The sequence below is a fragment of the Epinephelus moara genome, chromosome 24 (assembly GCF_006386435.1).
Source record: "Epinephelus moara isolate mb chromosome 24, YSFRI_EMoa_1.0, whole genome shotgun sequence".
Taxonomy (NCBI): Eukaryota; Metazoa; Chordata; class Actinopteri; order Perciformes; family Serranidae; genus Epinephelus; species Epinephelus moara.
Genome location: NC_065529.1, coordinates 18,275,551 through 18,297,655, shown reverse-complemented (window position 1 = coordinate 18,297,655; position 22,105 = coordinate 18,275,551). Strand labels below are relative to the sequence as shown.

The window sequence follows — 22,105 nt, the reverse complement described above, 5'->3', positions numbered from 1 at the left end:
TATGCCCATTCAAAGTTTGCAATTTCAATCGGTTGCTATAGCGCCCCCCTTTGGCCAATTGATGTAATATTGCTTCATTCGCATCCTCCCATGACCATCTACCACTGTGCCAAATTTCACATGGATTGACCAAGTCAGTGAGGAGAAAAACGTGGAACAGACACACCCACAGACACACAACCAGAGTTTTCGTCATTATATAGTAAGATGCATAGGCCACACTGATATTTCAATTAGATGACTGTGCTAGAAGTAAGAAGATCACCATGTTGTTGCAATTTATCCTCTATTCTCTGGGGATAATGAATGTCTGTGCAAAATTTCATGACAATCCATACAATGGTTTTTAAGATATTTCACCTGAATGATCAACACCAACATTGCCATCTCTGGATCCATGCCGCAAGACTTATTTCACATCAAGCTAACTCAATATGCACACTGTCAGTTATCAACACACAGTTAATGTGCCAAAGGAAGACATACGAAGGTCTACACTTGATTTCGTCACTTCTCTTGTGTAAACACAAAACATAAATACTACAAAAAACCTACTTAAAATTGAGAATGATTATGCAATGTTAAAAAAAGACACAGGTCAGCAGCAGAGTTTTTTAACATCCTCATTTTGTGCAAATAGTAACATTCTCCTAAATATTGTACAATTGCTGGAGTCTTGTAAAGTCTTGTAGTAGAATCTCTCCACCAGCTTATTTCTTCATGAACATATAAGTGATTGAAGCATCCAGATTTCCCCTGTAAAGCCTTAAAAGACTTTTTCTTGTGCTCTGACACTGTAACCAGGAAGGAGCTACTTGTTGCCATGAGTAGAAAAGTGATACCATGGAGGTAATTTTGAAACATTTACAGAAACCTGTTGAATTCCGGTCACAAAGTGTCAGTGACTTATGGTATGTGTAATCCTATAAGCTTATCAGTGTTCATTAGTTTTAATGATTCGAGTGGGATCACTGTGTTGTCAGGAAGGTGCCAGATTTAAATTGGTATGTGGTGAAACCTCATCTGGAGAGTGTCAGCAAACCCACAGGACACTAATTATAAATCCCATTATTGTCTCTCTACACTGTCACCTTATTCCCTTATGCCTGATATGTGAACTTATATTTTTATATATTTATTTATATATGAACATATGAGCATCAAAAATGAGCAATCTGTCCATGACTGTGTCAAGACAGAGATGAATAATATAATGTGATGAGAGAATAGACGGCTCCTTCATTTTGATGGATGTACAATGAGACAGATGGCAATAGATGTCAGTCAGTGCAAGGACAAATAGAAGTGGAGCTGAATATGTAATAAGGCAGACAATCGAGGCACACAGCAAAGAAGTGGAGATGCCACAGGAGACATGTAGGAATGGATGTGCAAAGGCAAAGAGTGGGGGAGATAAGGCTGACCAAGGCGAGGAAGGAGCAGACAAGTGTGAGAGACAGAGAGAAAGCGACAGAGAGTTATTTTTAGCCATATAGCAGTGTTGGTTTTGTTGGTTGGGTTTTTTTGTCGTGCCCGCTTACTCCCGGGCACACACAGGATCACAGCAGTGACTCACTGGTTACTGACTGGCACCTGAAACCAGCTCTGACCTCTGTTCAGACAGCACACTGCTGCACTGTCACATCCCCTTACCTCTGTGACAGGCCACCACCAAGGTGTCAGTTTGGCTTCTTGTGGGGGCTGGTTATAAGCTTTTCAATGGGGGGCAAGCAGACTGCAAAGGGGAATACATTTGGGAAATGAATAAAACGAGAGACCAAAGTGGACATTTTTAATAGTTTTTATTCAGTATAATAAATGGATGCCAAATAATCAACTTTAAAAGATAAAGTCAGAAAATAACAAGAAAAGTGCACGCAGTAGAGTTCAGATCTCTGCCAGGTAGCTGAGCGGTCACCCTTATTGCAGCCTCTGTGGACAATCCCTGTAATTCCAGCAGACAACAAAACGGACCAAAAAAAGGAAAGCATTTACTATTTAGCCCATACTTACAGTAGAAGCATAAATCTCAAGGAAAAATGACCATATCAACAAAATTTGCGAGTCAAAAAAATTAGCAAAATGCTCTGTTTCTGAAAGGCTTCTGGTGTGGTATGATGCCATATGACAGACAGTACAAGGCAGCCATGGCAGCTGGAACATGACAAAGCTGCACCGGTGATTTTGTTCCCCTCCAGGCTTCCTTACAGTCAAGATGGTTGTAAAGATAACAAAAATGAGGGCTACTTCATCTTGTATCGTGCCTAAATTAGGTGGATCATAACACATCTGGTAGGGAATGAATCTGCAGATGCTTTGGTTCAAAATCAATCAATTTGGTTCAAACCACAACCACTTTTTACCTCAGCCAATTTCCAGAGAACCTGCAGCTTAAGAGGAGGGAGGGGTTAGCATTCAGTGAGGGTATGAAACGAAAATGTCGATAAAACAGATTTTTCATAAGTTGTAAATCACCACAACCACAAGAGGTCTTTAAGCATACAGTCATACATGTGCACACAAAATAGTAGGCTGATTGGTCCAGTAGTTTGTGAGATTAGCTACAGACAAATACCCAAGTACACCCAAACACACTCACAGACATGCATATACATGACCAAGCACATGACATAGTTGCTATTTGTAACTCCAAACAGCTTACAGCCATGGACAAATAATAATACTGTGGGACCCTGGACTCAGACATGTGAAAGGCCCCCCTAGATTGGAGCAAGACACAAAAGACACGACTGCATCATGTAGTCATGTCTTTTATGCATCACTTTTCTTTTGTTATTTTTATTTTTTTCAGCATCACTCTATGGTCGACTGCCTTTCCAACAGGACGCATTAGTCACTTCAAACAGGAATTCACGCCAACTACCTGTCACTGTCTCTGATACGGGGAAACTCCCCCTGACCCCACCTTTGAGCTCCTGGCATCAATCATTTAAGCTGAACTGAGGATGATTAAGTGATGTATTGCCTCTCATTTCAGAGCTTTGAAGTCTGGTTTTATCTTTAACTTCTACCCGGACAATGCAGAGCATTGTTATGCTCCAGGGGTTGCAAGGAAATTTCAGTGTCTCCATTTCAAAGAGCAGCAGTATGCTCTGCTTAATATTAAACAAAGTTTTACAAAAGGACTAATTATTCATTTTGATAACTGAATCAAAGCACATCAAAGGTGAAGCAAAATTACAATATTCTCTGTACGAGGACGAATTCAAACTCAGTTCAATTCAGTAAATTCATTTCTCTTTTTGCATTCAAAGAGTATGACTGTGATAGTCATATCTACAATACAGCACAGTTTATTTGGCACAGTAACCTCTTACATTTTTTCCCATGAGGAAATCATCAAGTGTTATTCAACAGCAGTGCAGCAGCTGACCTCATTTAACCCGTGTTGAGGCAGATTTTGATGTCTTGGCACTGTGCTGAATGTCAAGCACCATCAGTTGGTTGTCTGCAGCTCACTGCAGTTTGCTACACTGATAGTCTTATTTGAAATTTCCACATAGATCTCCTACTTAGCCGCCCTTTCGTTGCTTGACTCTTGGCCCTTTGTCTCATCCTGTGGGCTCACATTCTGTGGAAGATATCGGCTGACAATAATAGAGACAAAGGACTCTTGTGCACAGTCTGTGAGCAAACTCCTTGCTCCTTTTTTCATTACAATAGAACTGATGGCACCTTTTACATGTCATGATGAATTCCTGTAAGTTTGTAGTGCAACAAAAGGAAATATGAGAACAGTAACAATGAGGTGCAAATGCCATTAGCTTTCCAGACAAGTATCAACTATAAAATTACCAGTGATGCATTTAAGTCATCCTGCAGGAATCTCTATTACTATCATGTAGGTCTATTAAAAAACACATTACTGGAATAGGCATGTGGGATTTTAATTTTGATTGTTGAAAGGGCGAATGTCTCTGAATCCACAAGCTGTAAACCTTTGAAGTAGTCACCCCTTTGGGTTGAAATGGAGATTTCACTGATAGACAGAACAATTTCGGGAACAGGTACCAAATACAGTAGATCCGTCTGCTTTCACTGACCTTTGAATTTCAGCTAGATTCTGACTTGTCTTGTGCTGTTTCACGGTAATTTAAGGCTGTGAAATCCATCTTTTCACAACAAAGCACTCTCCTGTGAAACCATGTATCTACAAATGTTTTATTTTTCAATATGGCTTATGGGTTAAAACAAATGTCCCTCTTCTTTTAGCTGGGGGAGGCAGTTTTCTGGGGAAAAAAGGTAGAATTTAAAAATACACCCTGCTTCTGTTGCTCTTCCCTCTCTGTCCTAAGACACTCACACCAGTCAAGCACAGGCATAGACACACACTTCATACAGTAACCCAGTGTTTCCCATACACTGATTTATTTAATCTTATTTCATTGTAGAGCTCATTGACTCAGCACCATCCTTGCCTCGCTCTCTCTCTCTCTCTGTTTATCAGACCACAAAAGAGACAATAATTAGCTGCTAGCCACCCCACGGCCCCTCTCTTCACTCCCTACCGCTGTGGATTGTTTCAGAAGGAGAGCAGGCCGCAGCTCCAGAGACTGACCCCAGGTTGGCAGCTGTAGTGACTTTACTCTGGCCAGTGTGAACTCAAGTGTTCGGCCTAACCTGTGTGATGGCAGCAACACAAAGTTTGTTGATCTGGTTGGTCGTCGGGGCTTCCCCAGAGCTGGAGTTTGCATTGGCTGGATTCAGGATGTGTTTTCAGAGCTGCTGCTTACTCTCCTCCCAGCAAAGTGGTCTGTAGAGGCAGTGAGTGAGGTGGAAGACAAACTGTGATTCAAGGCTTTTGCTCATGTTAGTTACATAAATGTGAATTTGAAGCCTATAGCTTCGGTTAGCAGAAGGCTAAACTATCAGTTATGTTTTATCTCAAACTCTAAAACACTCAGCCGATATTGACATATGTTTCATTTCGTTTATTGTCAGACTCTCTTCTAGATTCTTTTTTTGATAAGTCTGCCTCCCTTTTTTAGATTGCTGTGAAGTGTAGGTAGTTGTTGCCAATGCTGGAATAGCAACTATTTCTGCATGATTTTCCACCACTGAATCAAGCTTTCACCATCTGGGATGTGGGAGCACATCTGCATTTGTAGAACAGCCAATAGGAGCGCCCTCTACCTGAAATGACCTGTGATAAGTCAAAGCCTTGATGCTCTACAGCCTGAAAACAGAGCTAAGAGGAGGTGCAGAAGTCTATTATTTCTCAGTCTCAGTCTGCTTGAATTACAATGCACTGAAAAGTTGTTGTTTTTTTGCCCAAGACAAAACTGCCCACCCCAGCTTTAAATTTAAGCAAACCTTTTAAATACCCACTGAATTATCTTTTAAAAATGCATGGAAAATATATTGGAATTATCTGTTGAAGGGTAATGATCAGCATGGAGGGTCACTGTTAGTCATTCAGCAGCTTGTTTGCATTTAATGAGCTTCTCCAGTTACTTTAAAACATTGAACTAAATGCAGTTGGCGTGTAGATGATTTATTGACTTTTTTTTTTTTTCTTAACAATCTGTTTATTGATTTTTCCACATAAAAATACAGTGGTTCACAAGTTCTGTGTTACAGTTGATGATTTATTGACTTATATTGAAATATAAAATGGGGCAATAACAACAGGCTCTCTTTGATGACATCTGTAAAGACTAATGAGCCATCAAACCCGATGACAGTCATTAGTATACAGTGAACTTTTAACTATGATTCTAAATGACTGTATGCTTTTTTCATGTTCCAAGGATGTGACAGTATTGACATAATGGTAATCCATAAAATCCATAAAACAGCACAGGGTGGACTTTAATGGTCTAATCTTAAGTACAGCACAGTCTCTTACGCATCGCAGATGCTGACCTTGAGTGTGACTTCACTTGGGAAGATTCAACACAGTCTATAAAAGCCCACACATGCAAATAACCTCCCACCAACAGTTTATATCCCTACCACTGATGATGACACACTGCTGGCCCAGAAACCAGTGACCGTGACAGCATATCTCCCAGCACCGGACAGTCACTGGACCAGGACATTTTTTTAATGTCCACAGTGGATGTTTAAACCTTCCTCTCTCCTTTACCTCTGTCCTGTCCTATTCCATAACCTTGTGTTCTGTCCTATGCCATCTGGCCCTGTTCTGTCCTGTTCACTGTTTGTTAGACATAAAGTTGGGACTGTCTCATTCTCCTCAATCCAGGGGGCTTGCTAAAATTCAATTAATGACAGACGGAGTGGACGCAGACATGTCCTGTTTGTACCGTGACGCATCTCACATGACAACTGGGAAAGAAAGGCAGTGTTTTCTGAGGAACTTGCTAACTTCGCAGATGAGCATTACGTCACAGAGACGGCATGGAAACTGGGTCAGGCCCCTTTGCACGATGCTCTGTTTTTGTTTTTTTTAATCTTTTTAGTGCTATTATGAAATACACTCAACAGAGGGAAAACGGCAGAGACTAACAGCAGTGGTGATATAACAGTTGAAATCAAAAGCAGTAAGTAGTTCTTCATTGAGGTCATGGTTGTTTGGACACTGCATTTCTAATACCGGTTACATAGCGCCACATTTGAGTTCCGTCCCCTCATGAGCAAGGTATTATAGCTCAGTAGGACACTGGTGATTCAGTCAAGTCCGCATTCATCCTCTCTCTCTCTCTCTCTCTCTCTCTCTCTCTCTCTCTCTCTCTCTCTCTCTCTCTCACACACACACACACACACACACACACACACACATGTGCACACACACACACACACACACACAAACAAACCCTCTCTTCAACTCTAAATCTCCCTCTGGGTAATCAGTCAGTGTGTATTTTTAAATCTGTCACTAATCTCTATTATTGGCATAACATGCTGGACAAGGTTAGCTTTCAGACTTTGGGTACTTGGACATTTTTCAACACACAAACACATACATACATTGTTCAAAAATCTGAACCGAATCCACATGCACAAGCCCCTGGGACCTTTTATGTGTAAAATCATGGGGGTGTTATGCTGTCCCCAGCAACAGATGACAAAACAGATGCTACAGGCGACGTCTCTCTGGAGTTGGCAAGAGTTTGGGATAGCTAAAAAATGCCAGGATTTGGTGGAGAACTGTAATCATGAAATGGTTCACATGCAATGATAAAAAAAAAAAAAAATGAATGGAATGAAATTTTGTGCTGTCTGTTCATTTTACTCTTGAAGATATGTTAACCCTTTGTGCTTGCTTAACATATTTTCATTCATTTTACAACATATCTTGATACAGATTAATCGGCTCTGTCTAATTCCTGTCTGTGTGTTTTCTGTTTCTGTAGGAGATGCTGCAGACCTTTGCCTTCCTGGTGTTTGTGGTGGTCTGCTTCTTGGGATCTATCTACCTTTACTTTGTCCTCCCTGAGACCAAAAATAAAACATTTATGGACATCAGTCAGAGCTTTAACAAGATCAACAAAATTCCTGTCCCCTCCCCAAGCCATGAAATGGAGTTGGTTCTGTCCAGTAAGCCTGGCATGAATGGAAACGATGTCGCTAACATGGAGAGTTCCTTCTAGCTGCACAAACTACGCTAATTTTGGAGACGCAGGATTGAAATATAAACTGATAGTATTAGTTGTGTGTACATATTTATTTAATGACTGTGACAACATCATTTTGGTTAAACTAAGCAGTATAGTATAGTATGCAGTAGACAAGTATCCCTTTATGGTTTGTTTTTTTTTCTTTTGTTTTTTACTGGGGTGCCACTGGATGTCAGGAATACACCAGAAAACAGGGTTAGTAAACAGAAGAAAGCAGCCTGGACGCCGGTGAAAATGTTATATGTCCATTTTTTTTTCCCACTTCAGTCTCTCTTTCAGATTCAGTGCCAACTAAATTAGGACGATGTCCGAACATGGACAAAATCTGTGCAGAAGTTAACTACAAAGGCAAGGGACAAAAATTAGCATGTCCTCCCGGGTGTCATGTTTTCATCCCTGCAGATGGGAGCTGATCGAGACTGGAACCGATAAAGACTTGTGACTACTGCAGAGTCATTTGTCCTTTAAGTGAATGCCGATTGTAAACATCCCACTAAATCCCACTAGAAAACAAAAGCCAGATGTTAGTGGGTTTATCTTTCAGTGAGAGAGGGACTGAAACTAATTTAACTTATGTACGTAAGTTAACTAGTATGTCATGTGATGTAAACCATATTACTTAGCTAAAAAAACAACAACTTGATGCTGACTTCTCTTTTCACACAAGACACAAACAGTGGTCTCCTGGGTGAAAGTCTGTGTTTGTTTGACCAATCCACTACCCGACTTCCTCTCTATGCTGACCTTCTTGCTTTTTATACTACGTCAGTTGCTCTGAGCATCTAATAGGCCCTGGGAATGAAAACAGGTCGACTGTGATCAGTAAAATGAAAATCCATGCTTTTGTTTTAATACATTTTGGTATTTTGTATGTTTTGTATGGCTGAATTATTCAGGAAAATTACAGTGTTTCAATTTACAGCAATCCATTGTTTATGTCTCTTATTACAGTGAAACAAATGTTTTATGCTGTATTTATGACTTAATATACAGTCTAAAATAATTATCATTTGCAGAAACTTTATATTGTTAAGGTTATGAGTCAACAAGGCAATTAAGCTAACGTTAGACTTAGTTTAATGAAAGAGAGAATTTTGAGTGCTTAACAAGGAAAGGTATAAGAAAAGTGAGTGACACACTTTACAGTTCCCAACAACTAAACACTATTGCTTTTTTTTTTTTTGTACAAGTCAAATTACCACAGCAAACTGTTCAATGTCCTTTCCATCCATTTTATTTCTATGATAGCACCTTTAATGAAACACTAAATTTCCTATAAGACCAGACTGAAGCATGCCTGAACAAGCTGCAGACTGATTATTTTCTGAATGAACCAGACAAGCTGTGGCAGCATGCAACATCACCTCAGATTTCATCTTTGTCATCATACCAAAGCAGCTTCATAATGAGAGGGGGGGACGTGTTTCTGAGGAGGGACATATTTCGCAGGATTATAACCCCAACACTGACATCTTAGGTAACTTCCCATTATAGACAACAAGAGAGAGAGGACCCAGACAGTAGAGTAAGTAGAGTAAAGCTGATGGGGCCACTTTTTTGGAGCCTCTCCAAATCTAAAAGGAGCCAAAGCCACTTCCCACCAGATGGCAGGAGCTAGCGGAGGAGGTGATCTGAACAGAGGCAGACAAGCAGTATTGGACAGCAGTCACAGTAGGGTGTACTCAACATTTCAAAGTTCACTGCCGGTAGGGCTGACACCCCGTCCTCTCATACAGACAGAGATACAAAGGTGTGTGTGTCAGGGGTGTCGATGTATTCAAATGGTGTTACAGAAGAGGGCAAATATCATTGCCTCATGACTTTCAGTTTAATTTCAGATCATATATCCAGCGAACTAGTGCCACAGACAGACATTTGTCCAACTGGCAAGCAGGCAGAGAAGTGAAGAGAATAATAATTCAAAGTGTTGTCTCTCACAGCTCAGTTCCAGCATGTTACTCTGGAGAAGTTATGCTCTCAGCACCCTTAGTTAGTGGCTAATTGACAGAAAGATGTGCTGGTGATTGCTGGTGGGAGAGTAATTATGAAAGCTCATTGCAGCCAAGACATAAATACTATGCATTTAATAAGAAGCACCGTAGAGCAATGCTGTGTGTGATAAATTACTGTTTGTCCAGCCTCTTAGGTATCCTCTCAGGGAATGTTGTTAAATCAACTCCCCATTATGCAAAGGAAGGAGTGGGTGCAGTATGGGGAGCTGTGTAAGTCCTGCTTCTAAATTAGCTCAAAGGAGAGTTCATTGAAAAATAAGTGTTTGGAATCTTTCAGAAAAATCAAGTAATTACCATCTCTTAGTAAACTATTCATTTATACCTTTGAAAAGAATTACTAGGACTTCCCCTGTGAAGTTAATCACAGGTTAAAAAAAGTAAGAGAGGGGTTATTTCATTTCACACCTCCTAGTTGTTCACAGTCCTCCGTGTGTACGGTAATACAAAATCAAAAATACAAAATCACAACAGATAACAGATTTATTTTAAACTGAAGCTGACATTGTTCATTTAATTTTAGAAGTGCTCATCAGCCCTCCATTGTTGTGATGGAACACTGAACAGTCACTGCTTCTGCCCATAGAAATAGAGCAAGAGTAGAAAAGACACTCTTATTAAAATCAACGTAGCAGGATGGTCGGATTAGAATCCTTTTTTTGTGTGTGTACCGTTGCCGTGCCAACTGTTGTAGCAGGCTAACTTACGTATAAACTTTGTAAATACAAACCGACTTGTGGCAAGCGGCAAACTCACTGACGTGACATTTTGCAGTAACGACCAAATAAATAATGAAATTCAAATAAGTAATCTGTCTCTTGCAGTTTTGCAGGCATGTGACTTTTCTGTATTATATGTTATATTTTCAGATGATATTTACATTGTCAATTTGATTTTTTTTTTTAACAAAGTAGTTTGAACTAATTTTTCTCAGCTTTAGTAAATGAAACTATTTCTTCCTTGGGTAGCTTTGCTGTAGTTGAACTTCTTCCAGTGTAATGTAATTGGCAACTTGCAAAACTATGCCATTAAGGTAGCTCCCTAACACTGCAAAAGTTTCATTTTGTGTTTGTCAAATTTGAATTAAGCATGTTTTATGATGCATTAATAAGATAACATTAGTCTTAGAGAGAAAGACAGAAACTTGGATTAGTGCAGGGCTGTATTTTTCTATTTTGTGAAGAAAAAAGGTCTAAGAATAGGCCAAAAAGGAGTTCTCACACTAGTGACTTTGACGCACTTTACAGCCCCACTGACGTCTGTTGTCACCATAACAACTAATAATAATAATGATAACAATAATAATAAATTTATTTATAGAGCACTTTACATCAAAGTGCTGTACAGGTGAATTTAGTAAAAACATGCACAACACTAGTAAAACCACAAACACAATTTAAAACAGGACACCATAACAAAAAAGAAAAAAAAGAAAAGCAAGCTGCCTAAGACTCAATACGCAGCAATAAACAAGTGGGTCTTAAGCTTTGCTTTAAAGACCTCAATCAAGCAAGCCTGTTTAATTTCAAGAGGCAGGTTGTTCCACAGTGTCGGTGCGAGGTAAGAAAAAGCCCGCTCACTGACAGTCTTCTTTTTGACCTTTGGGACACACAGAAGACCACTCCCCTGAGAACGAAGAGACTGTGTGGGCAAATAAAAATCAATAAGTTCTGTCAGGTAGGAAGGTGCCAGACCATTTAAAATTTTATATGTCAATAACAGCACCTTAAAATCAGCTCTAACCTGGACAAGTAGCCAATGAAGAGAGGCCAACATGTGAGTTAAATGGTCATATCTATGATCCAGTCAGAATACGAGCTGCCGCATTCTGCACCATCTGTAGACCATGAAAACTCTTCTTAGGCAACCCTGATAAAAGAACATTAGAATAATCCAGCCTAGATGTCACAAAAGCATGGATAAGGGTCTCAGCATCTTTCAATGAGAGGACAGATCTAACTTACAACAATCACACTTTATTAAATAACCACAGCAAACAATTCAGTGTCCTTTCTATCCAGTCTCCTTCTATGGTTTTTGTGATAATGTCTCCTGGCCTAGTTCTGGTCTACCTTTACCCAGTGAGGATACCCTTAATGAAATGTGTCCATCAGACCCTAAAGGAGGCCACTGGTGCTAAAGCAACAGAAATATTTTCTTTGTGATTCCTCAACCCACATTACCGTTATCCGTTTCATCAGAGTTTACTCACTGATACTGAACGGTAGATCCAAGTGGTCCAAATGTGGTGGTTCGGTCAGTGCAGTGGAGGCTGCACAAGAAAAAAATAATAATAATAATAATACACACACAAAAAACAACTATTTTCTCCTTCTGTTTGACACGTGGGTGGCAATAGCTGAAGTGCAGTAGTGTCCTTTTCTGACTCAGTCTGGTCGACCAAAAAAAAACAGTTTTGGTGCCAGTTTTTTGCATCATGTGACTCAGATGGCTGTGACTGTTTCCTGGAGGGTTGAGGTTGACTGGGCTCTTTGCTCTGCAGGTGTGTCACTTCAGTGATGAATGGCCATTTTGTGCTGTTGTTCCCCCTCCATAGAGTCTACCTCAGCACTCAAACTTAAATACAGACATCTTTGCTCTGTTCATAATGCAGGAGGCTGCTTGTCTGAGTAGGTCCTATGCTGTTTATGCAAAGTAAAGAGCAGTTACAGCATGCTGATGCTTTATGTCCCTTTTTCTGTACAGGTTACAGCATGCTGATGCTTTATGTCCCTTTTTCTGTACAGTCATCAAAACCATAAACAATTCTGCTCCATAAAGTATTTCCTCATGCTTCCTCTACAGGATTCAACATGATTAATAAGTGCAATTTATCTTTCACATGGTCATTCTCATGTCTTTCTCATTTGGTTTACATGCATCCTAATGTCCTAGCAATGCCTCCTATCCATGTTTTGATCATATTCAGGATACAGTATTTACCTGGAGCACACAAAAAAAGCCTGGTGATTCATCTCCATGCATGCATGATTCTTACATTATTATTAACAATATTTAAATAGTCTCAGTGTGTGCAGGCGTGTATTAGACTCCTTAATATCTCGGCCACTTTGTCATTCCTGCACTGACTGAATTACCTTGGCGGTGGCGGATTAACCCACTTTGCTTTCTCCCAGCCTGCTGCATTCACCACTCTCTGCTGGATTTGGATTTCCCATCTGATTACCGCTAATGGGAAAAAATAGCGACAAGCAATGATCAGTCTATTATCTGAATTACTGGTGTCCAACCTCTGACTTCATTTCAGCATGTTAATTATCATTATGTCATTTGTTATCTGCGTCCTGATGATATCCAGGATGCTAGCATGCATGTAAACTTAATCAGTGTCTGATTTATTTTCTGCAATATGATACAGTCTTTAACTACAGCTCTTGTTGCAAAGTAACATTGACCTGTTGCATCCCATCCTCCCACACCTTCATCTTGAGGCACTTTGCTGTTTGCGTGGTATATTCATCTTATGATCCTCTTTTGCAGACTGACCTGAGAGTTGATCATTTGAACTCTGTCACCCAGCAGGAGAGTTTGGGGCTATTCTTGATACTGAGAGAATTTCTGCTTTGTTGTGTTGGCCATCGCTTCAAGACCTTTGTTGACACTTGCACTTAATAAAACAGTGATTTGGCTAAAGGGCCCTTCTACTGGCAGTTCCATTAGAGGGCTGCTGTGCCCCTGAAGCACCTGCTTTCTCCTTCAGTCTCAGTGGTGCTCATTGGAGCTTGAGCACTTTAGACACCCTCAGGTAAATATTGAGACAGTAAATGTGTCTGGGAGTTTGAGTGTGTGTGTCTGTTTACGGGCAACAGAGGATCTCAGACTGCTGGAACCAGGCCTGGTTCTACAAAGGTGCAAAAGCATGCATTTCACCTGCAGTTAAATATTTTGCACATTCACTTTAAGCTTTAATAATACTGTATTCACCTTAATATAAGAAATGATTATAAGACGAACAGCCCTTTTTCAAGACTTATTTTTGGAAAATCACTTTCTAAAGATTAAATCTTGTTTTTATAAAGAAAATCATTTTATTTGAAAATAATGGTATTAAAACACATTGAATAAAACAAGGTTTTTGTTTTTAATATCTTTTAAATTGAATCATGTTGTCGATATTTGAATTAAATGTCCTCGACATTTGTAAAGTGACAGATGTTGATGTGTCAAACTGGAGCTGAAAAATGAAGCCAACACGGAAATGCCAAAAACTGCATTTCCTCTAATGGCCCATTGAGGTTCGTTCCAGAAGCCAGTCAGTCCCCATCGACTGTAAAAGTAATGGATGTTGCTATACTTTGACATAACCCATTGGTTTGTGTTTTTTTGGAACCATAAGTGACCATATTTGGATGAGAGGCTGGCACTGTGGAGGAACGAGGGGTGAATCTGACCCATAGCTTGCAGCGACGTCTCGCAGACAGCCTGTCAACAAGAGTCCCAGCCTTAAGTATGTTTAACTTTAAGCCTTAATAAAATGTAAGCGGGTGAGTTATACAAGAAAAATTCACCCCCTGTACAGTTGTCATGAATGTTGAAATTGGCCAAGACCAAAACTGTTTACTTTGTTTTAAGCGCCAGCCTCAAGTGGTCATGTGATCATGAAGAACACAAGCAGCAGCCAAGTTGTTATAAATGTAGTGTCTACCACTTGCTCACTCCTGCTGCCTGCCTCACCCCCGTCCCTTGGCCCTAACTTCAACAACTAGATACCAGATGACCATAGTTAAGAGGAGCCTGTGCATGTGTCTAAATAAATACCCAGCTCATCTGTGGGTGGGATAAGATCTTTATTTTTAGCTCATGGTTTAAAAAAAAAAGGAAAATATTCCTTCAAAAATGATGCTGTATTTTGCTACATACACAATTTTTCTTAGCTGTTGCCGGCCTGCACTGTAGCTACTAATGCATCTCGAATGTCAGATGCTCCTTTAGTCTTTTTGTTCTGGAAACCGGATGTGCTAGACTCAGAGGATAACCTTAGATTTTCTGGTTCATTACAGTTGACCAGGCTAAATGGAAAGTGTTGTATGAATATAAACCTTCCCTTCACTGATAGCTGTGATAGGATGAGAAACTTTCTTAAATAAATGTCTGTGTTTATCAAAAATATAATTATTATCTGCCATGTGAGGGATGCAAGACTGAGTTGATTTGCTTCTGGATTTAAACCTCATCATTTCAACTGAGTGATAACCCAGGCACTGTGTCCTGTGCCCCCTTTACCACGTCATACTGTGCAGTGTAATGTGAGTCAGTGTGCTACAGTGAGTATAAATGACTCACAGTTCAAAAGACAATTAAATTCTTAGGCCTCGCCCCGTGTTACAAAATGATCTCATTAAATGTTTGACACAAATACAGATAATTCACACAGTGGGGCCTTAACTGAAATAACACCAGCATAAAATTACAAATGTGAAAGTAAAAGATAGCAGTATTTTAAATTTGCCACAGATCAAAGGGGCTACACTTAGGATTTGCCCAAAGGAGTGCAAACAAACAATGATTACATGCTGTAATCCCTAATCAGCCTAATGCCAGACCTGTTGCCACCCACATCTCAGATTTGGTCAGTGATTCAAAAAGAGCTGCGATTACACCGATTAACGCTGGTTAGAGAAACAGTCAACGAATCAGAACTTCACGCTCCAGGTTAAGAATATCAGCATCATTTAGGGCCAGGTATCGTTTAAAAAGTTATGATACCAGTGCAAATATCAGAACCATCAAAGTGAAGCATAGTACTTCATTCAAAACCCATGATGTGAATGGAGTGGCGTGTTGTACTGCTTAACACATTAGTAGCGAATCGGCACGCTGAACCGCCATACACAGCGAATACACAGCGCTCAACTTCACCACACCACAGAATGTTTGGGTTGTAGCCGCTGCTGTGGGAGTGTGAGCTCTGCATCTGCAGACAATTGTGAGTCAGTACGCACACAGTGATGGGGCTAATTGTTACCATTACACAGCAAATTTTACTTAGCGGTTATAAATGGGTTTAACAACAGAGTCAAACCACTCAGTGTCGGTGTTAGTTTGTGGGGTTGGATGTTAGCTGTTGCTGCCATGTAGCACGGGCTAACCAGGCAGATGTAGAACTGACCTGTCGCTGAGAAAAGCAGCTGCAGAGACGGCCGCAACAAAAGGTTTGTGGGGATTGTTAAACGGCTCGGTGTTGAATGTTAGCCTCTGCTGTGTTAGCTTTTGCTAATCAGGGCAGATGATGAGCTTATTGCTCGCAGAGGAGAGCGGCTTCGGAAACTATAGCAGCAGAAAGTTTGCTGATCCAGCGGGGAGTCCGGACCGTCCAGGATCAAACACAGCGCCAAAAGGGATCAAATAGAGGTATGGTTTGAATGGAGACTAGAGATATTGGCTTATTCTGTCAACACCTTAAAGGTGTTGAGTACCCAGCCCTAGTATAATCTATAGATAGCTACCCCGGTTAAAAAATTGCCACAATATTATTGTATCGTATTGTATTGTCCTAAAAAGTTAGTTATTTGCAGTTAACATTCCAATGAAAAGTGACCCTAATTTAAAATTGCATACATGAACATTTTGTCAGGATAAATTCATAAAAGTTATAGCAATTCAGTTTGATTATCAGGATGTAAAACAGCCTCTGTAAGATGGCACCACTCTCCTTAGCGGAGCAGCATTCTTGAATTAATACTTACTCAGCCAGACAGGACAACATATGATCGCACTCTGCTTGCACCAAGTCAACAACTTCTTGAACAACATGGTGAGAGGGTGAGAGGGCTTCAAGAGCTGTTTCACACAGACTTCACCCTCTAATGAGCTTCATAAGCTTAAAGGGGGGCTTGAAGCCAGACGCCTGCACCCGCTGCTGTGACACCAACACAACTGAACATGTATGCATCAGTCACCATGGCAACAGGCCACCATTCTAGGACCCAACAACCCAAGGCGGAAAGCCAGGATCTGCTGCTCCAGTTCATGGCTGATTGACCTTGTACAGTCCAGGAAAGGCAACTCAGTCAGGCAGCAATACAGCACCTCTCAACACTGCAGAGGGAGGGGGTGTCACGCTAATGAGTCAGTCATGCTAATGAGCATGCTGCTTGTAGCAGACAACACTGCTGCACCTATTGCACAGCTTAGAAGACTACCGGCCAGCAACGAATCCAAGTCTGTAGGTTCAACCTACACTCAGCGTGGATGAAAGAGTTCCTACAGTAGAAAACACACATAAGCCTTTGTAACTACACACTAGTGTTGTCACGTTACTGAAATTTTCTAATCTGATGCATTCAAATTCAATACCACTTTTAAAAAAGAGAGAAGAGTGCGCAAGAAAGTAGTACTGATATTATGGACCATTTTAAACATTCAAAATTGACATGTTTCGAAAAATCACTACCACACACAGTGAATCATGTGAAAAAAAATCAGGCCAGAACAGGGATTAAGTTGATATTTGACGGACAACCAACTCTAATGCTCAGTGTCAGTTCAGTAGTCTTTTTACGCAACTAAGTGGAAAGTAAAGAGTGGGTAATGTCTGCATGCACCTTTATGGGCAGGTGAAGAAGTTAATGTCACGTACATCCACCCTGTTACTTGTGATCACATGGATGAGGCAAGCATGATTGTATGGAGGTTTGGGTGGTGAATGAGTGTTTACTGACTCTCGTGCAGGGCAATGGCGTTCATGTCCACTGCTGACCTAACTAAAGCATAGCTGCTGTGAACATATATTGTAGAATTATATGTATGTATGTAAAAATATTGGCACGGCATTAAAAAAAAAGTGCCACTGGGCAGTAAAACCACGTAAACGGTAGCTAATATAAAGCTAGCACAGCCCCATCAAATCCAGAATAAAGCATCACATCTCACCCTCTGACCATCCGCTGATGGAGGTTTGATGCTAAGAGCAAGGTCTCAAAAGTGGCTGCGTTTTTTTGTTTTTTTTTTAAGGAAATTGCCGCTCTGACCTGGAAGAATCTACGAACATCCAACAGGTAATTACACCTAACAAGTCAAGGCCAACCCAAGACCTGCTATAGTGATGTCCTCTACTTGTGTTGTGTGTGGAGTGCACACGAACCACTGCGGGAGAATCTCAGCCATCCTGCCGGTGGACACGTGACATGCTTCACAAAGACAATGTGCAACCTTCCGTCTTGGAAGAAGCTTGCCATGAGCCCTATTGTTATAACAGATGAACAGCTGCTGTGAGCATCTCAGGGAGCCTGTGTGGTTCTGCTTAGTATGCCAAGACGTGCACAGTGCACAGTGATGCAATTTGTCCTCTCTTGCTGTGGCATAGTTTACGGGGGGGCATTCAGCTGAGCAGTCTCACACCTGTTGTTTTTCAAGCAAAGAGCTGATTGAACTAGTCAGTCAGTCAATCCTTTTCTTCTGACAATACCTAGGACGGTCCATCTGTTCTGCATTACAGTCAGAAATAGGGGACTGCGGACAGATTCTCTGGGTCAGCGACATGTTTCAAAGGGACTAGCCCGTCAAGGTCAAGCTTATAAAGCCCATTAGAGGACCAAGCCTGTATGAAATAGAAACTGACTCTGCTGTTTGTCAGTTTTCTGAATCACTCTCAGCTATATCGTGGGGGAAAAAAATCCCTTTCTGATGGTTTTCCACATTTCAAATTCTATATGCATTGTAGGGACCCAGTATAATAGATTAGATCATTTTTTTCAAGTACTGATGTCACTGAAACACTGAAGAACTAGAAAATGTAGTCACGAACCAATTTGTCAAGATAAAGAGAGAAATTGAGCAACAAAGTTTAAGACAGCATGTAAATAGACGAGCATCAGCCTTCTTCACAAACTCACAAGCTGTTGTCTTGATTACTTTCTGTGCAATAAATTGCCTCTGACAGTGTGCGGGGAAATCAAATAGTCATGATAGATCAGCAGACAGATCATTTTAAGTCTCTCCAAAGTTACACTGATTTACTTATCGATAAATTCTCAAGCTACATGGCACATAATGTCCAACCGATTCAGCAGGAATGTCAAACGGGTTAGGAGGCGGAAGTGTTGCAGAAATCCTATCAGTGTTACAGAGAGGACTGCTGGCATTGCCATTATACCAAAGAACTTCCCAACCGGATCTGAGAAAACAGTAATGACCTGTTTTATAGTTTCTACCATGAACATTATTGTATATCACCCACAAAAATCCTAAATGAACAATCGATTCAAGTTCAACAAGTAAGCAAAGTCAGAGGCAACTTGAACTGCTCCCACTGACCTAGATGCCTAAAGTTGATATATACATTTTTTATTGCACATGTGGCTTGTGATTATCTTCACAGCAAGAGTCCACCAGGAACTAATACCGCTTAAATGCAAAGGCTCTTTAGAACATGTGCACATTATAGGGCATTAACAGAAAAGTCGATTTGTCGACGTGTCAACATCAGTGGCACAAGTCGACACCCCCCGGGAGGAGTCGACAAGTTATGTGTTTTTTTCCCTCTCTCTCTCTCTCTCTGTGTGCTTGTGTACGGAATGCAATCGCTGCCTCTGATTGGCTTACGCTGATACTTTATCCTTGACTTAACCAATAGTCATAGTCACTTCATAAAAAGGGCGGTAACGTTACTTGGCGCGTAGAGGGGAAATTAACACAAGACCACAACAAGACAAGCGACATGGCTGCAGAGAACGTAGAAGGTGATAGGCCTGAGAAAACACCTGAAGGCCCGAACATACTCGGGTGGAACGTACGCGCAACGGACTCCGCGGAGGTCCGCGTGGACTCAAAGCAGAGGTCCGCAAGCCCTGTGCACGCAAAGCTCAGATTTTACGACCGTGCGGCCCACGTAGACTTTATTGACAGATAAGTCGACCTGAAAAAAATCAAAGTCCCTAGCCCTAGCACATTATAAAGTCTTTACTTTAACTTACCTTTATTTAACCAGGACATTGAAATTTCTGTTTCCAGTAAGTCTCCGCCGAAACAATTATGTTACCCAGGCCACTGGCTGTGGCTCAGAGGTAAAGCGCATCGTCCATCAATCAGAAGATCAGGGGTTCAAATCCCCAGCTTCTCCAGCCTACATGTCTAAGTATCCTTGAGCAAGCTACTGAACACTAAATTGCGTGTTTTAAAAACTGAGCAGCAGGTGGCACCTTGTAAGGTAGCCTTGGCCACCAGTGTGTGAATGTGACTGGTAGTGTAAAAAGCCCTTTGAGTGGCTTGCGTTTTGAGTGACTAGAAAGGCACGATACAAGTGCAGGTCTATTTACCATTTACCAACAGAGAACCACCAACCACAGAAGGATGGGGAGTAGCAAGATGTGAAAAATGGAATTTAAGCACCAAACATTTCTTTGAAAAACATTTCTCTAAAAATTTAATTCAACAGATGAAGTCTACACTAGTGGCTCTGAGAGGCTGTTTTTAGGCACATGGTTTCTTTGAGCAAATGAGGCATTCATGTTAGGTGGGACAGAAAGATTCCTGTGTGAACACCTTGCAACTAATGCTGCATTCAAATGCTGTTCTCAAAAGGAGCTCGTATATGAACGTCCCCTTGTTGTGGTATTCACAGCCTCATAAGTGGAAATTTACGCCTTTGTGTACACAACTTCCTATGTCAGAAACACAAGCTGAAGAGTTCCATTTGAGCACAGCCCAACTTGGCTAACATGAGGCGTCCTGTTTAGCAGTAAGCTGCATATATCAGAGGAAGTCGTTTCATGACTTGGATAATGACGTGAATGTTAATGTGATTTATAAGTCAGAAACTCATAATGACAAGAACAGCAGGACATGAACACAGCATAAAAGCCAATTTGGCTGCTAACAGGTGTTATCAGTAGTGATAAGCATACCTACTGTTAGATTTAGAAAGTCATTATCAAACCAAGAAATGAGACTGTCTTCCAAAAAAGGGCATCATTGTACTTTCTTACATGTGCAAAAAAGTCCACAGGGCTGTTCTGGAGGGAGGGGGTCAAACACAGGGCTTTCAACCAGGAGGTTTGGGGTTTGAGTCCCATGTGAAGTCAATATTCTTTTTTTAACCTTGCCATGTCGTTTTGGCGCTGTTACAAACTTGGCTCACAATTTGCAACAAAAGAGAGTCTACACAAACAATTTAAGGTACAAAGGTGATTTATTTAACTAAATCTACTTCAAAATAAGAAGTAAAACATGTTGTCGTGTCGTGAGTGGCTGCAGTGTGTGTGTGTGTGTGTGTGTGTGTGTGTATGTAAAACAGAACAAATGAAACAAAGGCAAACCAAACTACACCATGTTGGCCATGTGGCAGTCAGCTGCTCAGTCAGGGGGAGAGAGAGAGCAGGCTGACAACTGAGGCCTTTTATAAAGTAAGACCACACCCTCAGGTGTGGCCAGGAAGATTGGACGGCCCGCCTCTTCAACCACAAGGAAAAGCTGTGAAGGAACAGACACATTAGTAAGGCCGTCACAGCGCCTACACCCAGAGAAAAGTGAAAGTGAAATCTAACAACCTGGCCATTGAATGGGCCAATAACAGCAATGTGAACCTACCGGTAGGTGTAGCAGGGCCCTGCTGACCCATAAGGTTTATAATCACTGCAGTTTCATAGGCTGATAACATCATGATTAGACTGAGCATTAGCACTAAACAACAAGTACAGCTGAGGATGATGGAACATCATTTGTTTTGCAGATATTTGCTCATAAATCAAAGTACTGGACAAGAAAATTGACTTGATAACAGCTCTAGGTAAGGGCTCACCAAAAGCTGTTACAATTTATCCCATGAGAAACATGAGTGTTTGTACCAAATGACAATCAATCCAATTGTGTTGAGATCTTAAACTCAAAACCACAAATGTGAACCTCATAGTGGCATAAAAGGAAAACTCATTATTATCTTTTCACTATGGATATCTATACCAAATTGTATTACAATCAACCCAACAGTTGTTGATATTCCAGTTTGGGCAAAAGTAGGCCGACTGACATTGCCATCCCCAGAGCCCCGCTGCCAGCATGGCTAAAAATACCCATCACAACAATTACACTTGCCCGTGTCAGTGAGTTAAAATGTCAATGAGTTTGTGTTTAAAATAAATTAAGGTGACTTGTGATGTAATTTAAGATGTTCGCATGTCACACCAACAAGACAAAAGTCCTCTACTCACAGACCTTTGGTGTCCTGAGAGTGCAGGCTGTTAGTGTGACATTGGCAGTAAGTGAATATCAGGAAAACTACTGAAGGATAGCTGTTGACTAATGAATACAAAGCAAGCAGGAAAGGAATGACTGAAAACAACCACAGCTCCCCTCCAACAATAAAATGTAATATCTAATCACTGTCTGTGATAAGAGTTTTATCTGTAGCCTACATTACTGTTCCAGCAGTGTAAAAATGAGGCTGTACTGGAGGGAGAAATCTGTATGTATTTGTCACTTCTCTTTATGATCACAACTTACTTCTAACATCAGAGAAATAGTTTTGGCAGGCTGCTC

At 40.8% G+C, this 22,105-nt stretch overlaps 1 protein-coding gene across 3 annotated transcripts in view; it reads left to right on the top strand.

Annotated features, from left to right (window-relative positions):
• slc2a9l2 (solute carrier family 2 member 9, like 2) overlaps positions 1-8,526 on the top strand; it is a 166,866-nt gene extending 158,340 nt beyond the window's left edge. For all 3 annotated transcript variants that reach the window (XM_050038483.1, XM_050038484.1, XM_050038482.1), the window contains exon 13: positions 7,338-8,526. In XM_050038483.1, coding sequence (XP_049894440.1) covers positions 7,338-7,574 — 237 coding nt within the window. In that variant the 3' untranslated portion in view covers positions 7,575-8,526. The remainder of the gene's footprint in view (positions 1-7,337) is intronic.
• The last annotated feature ends 13,579 nt before the right edge of the window (positions 8,527-22,105 follow it).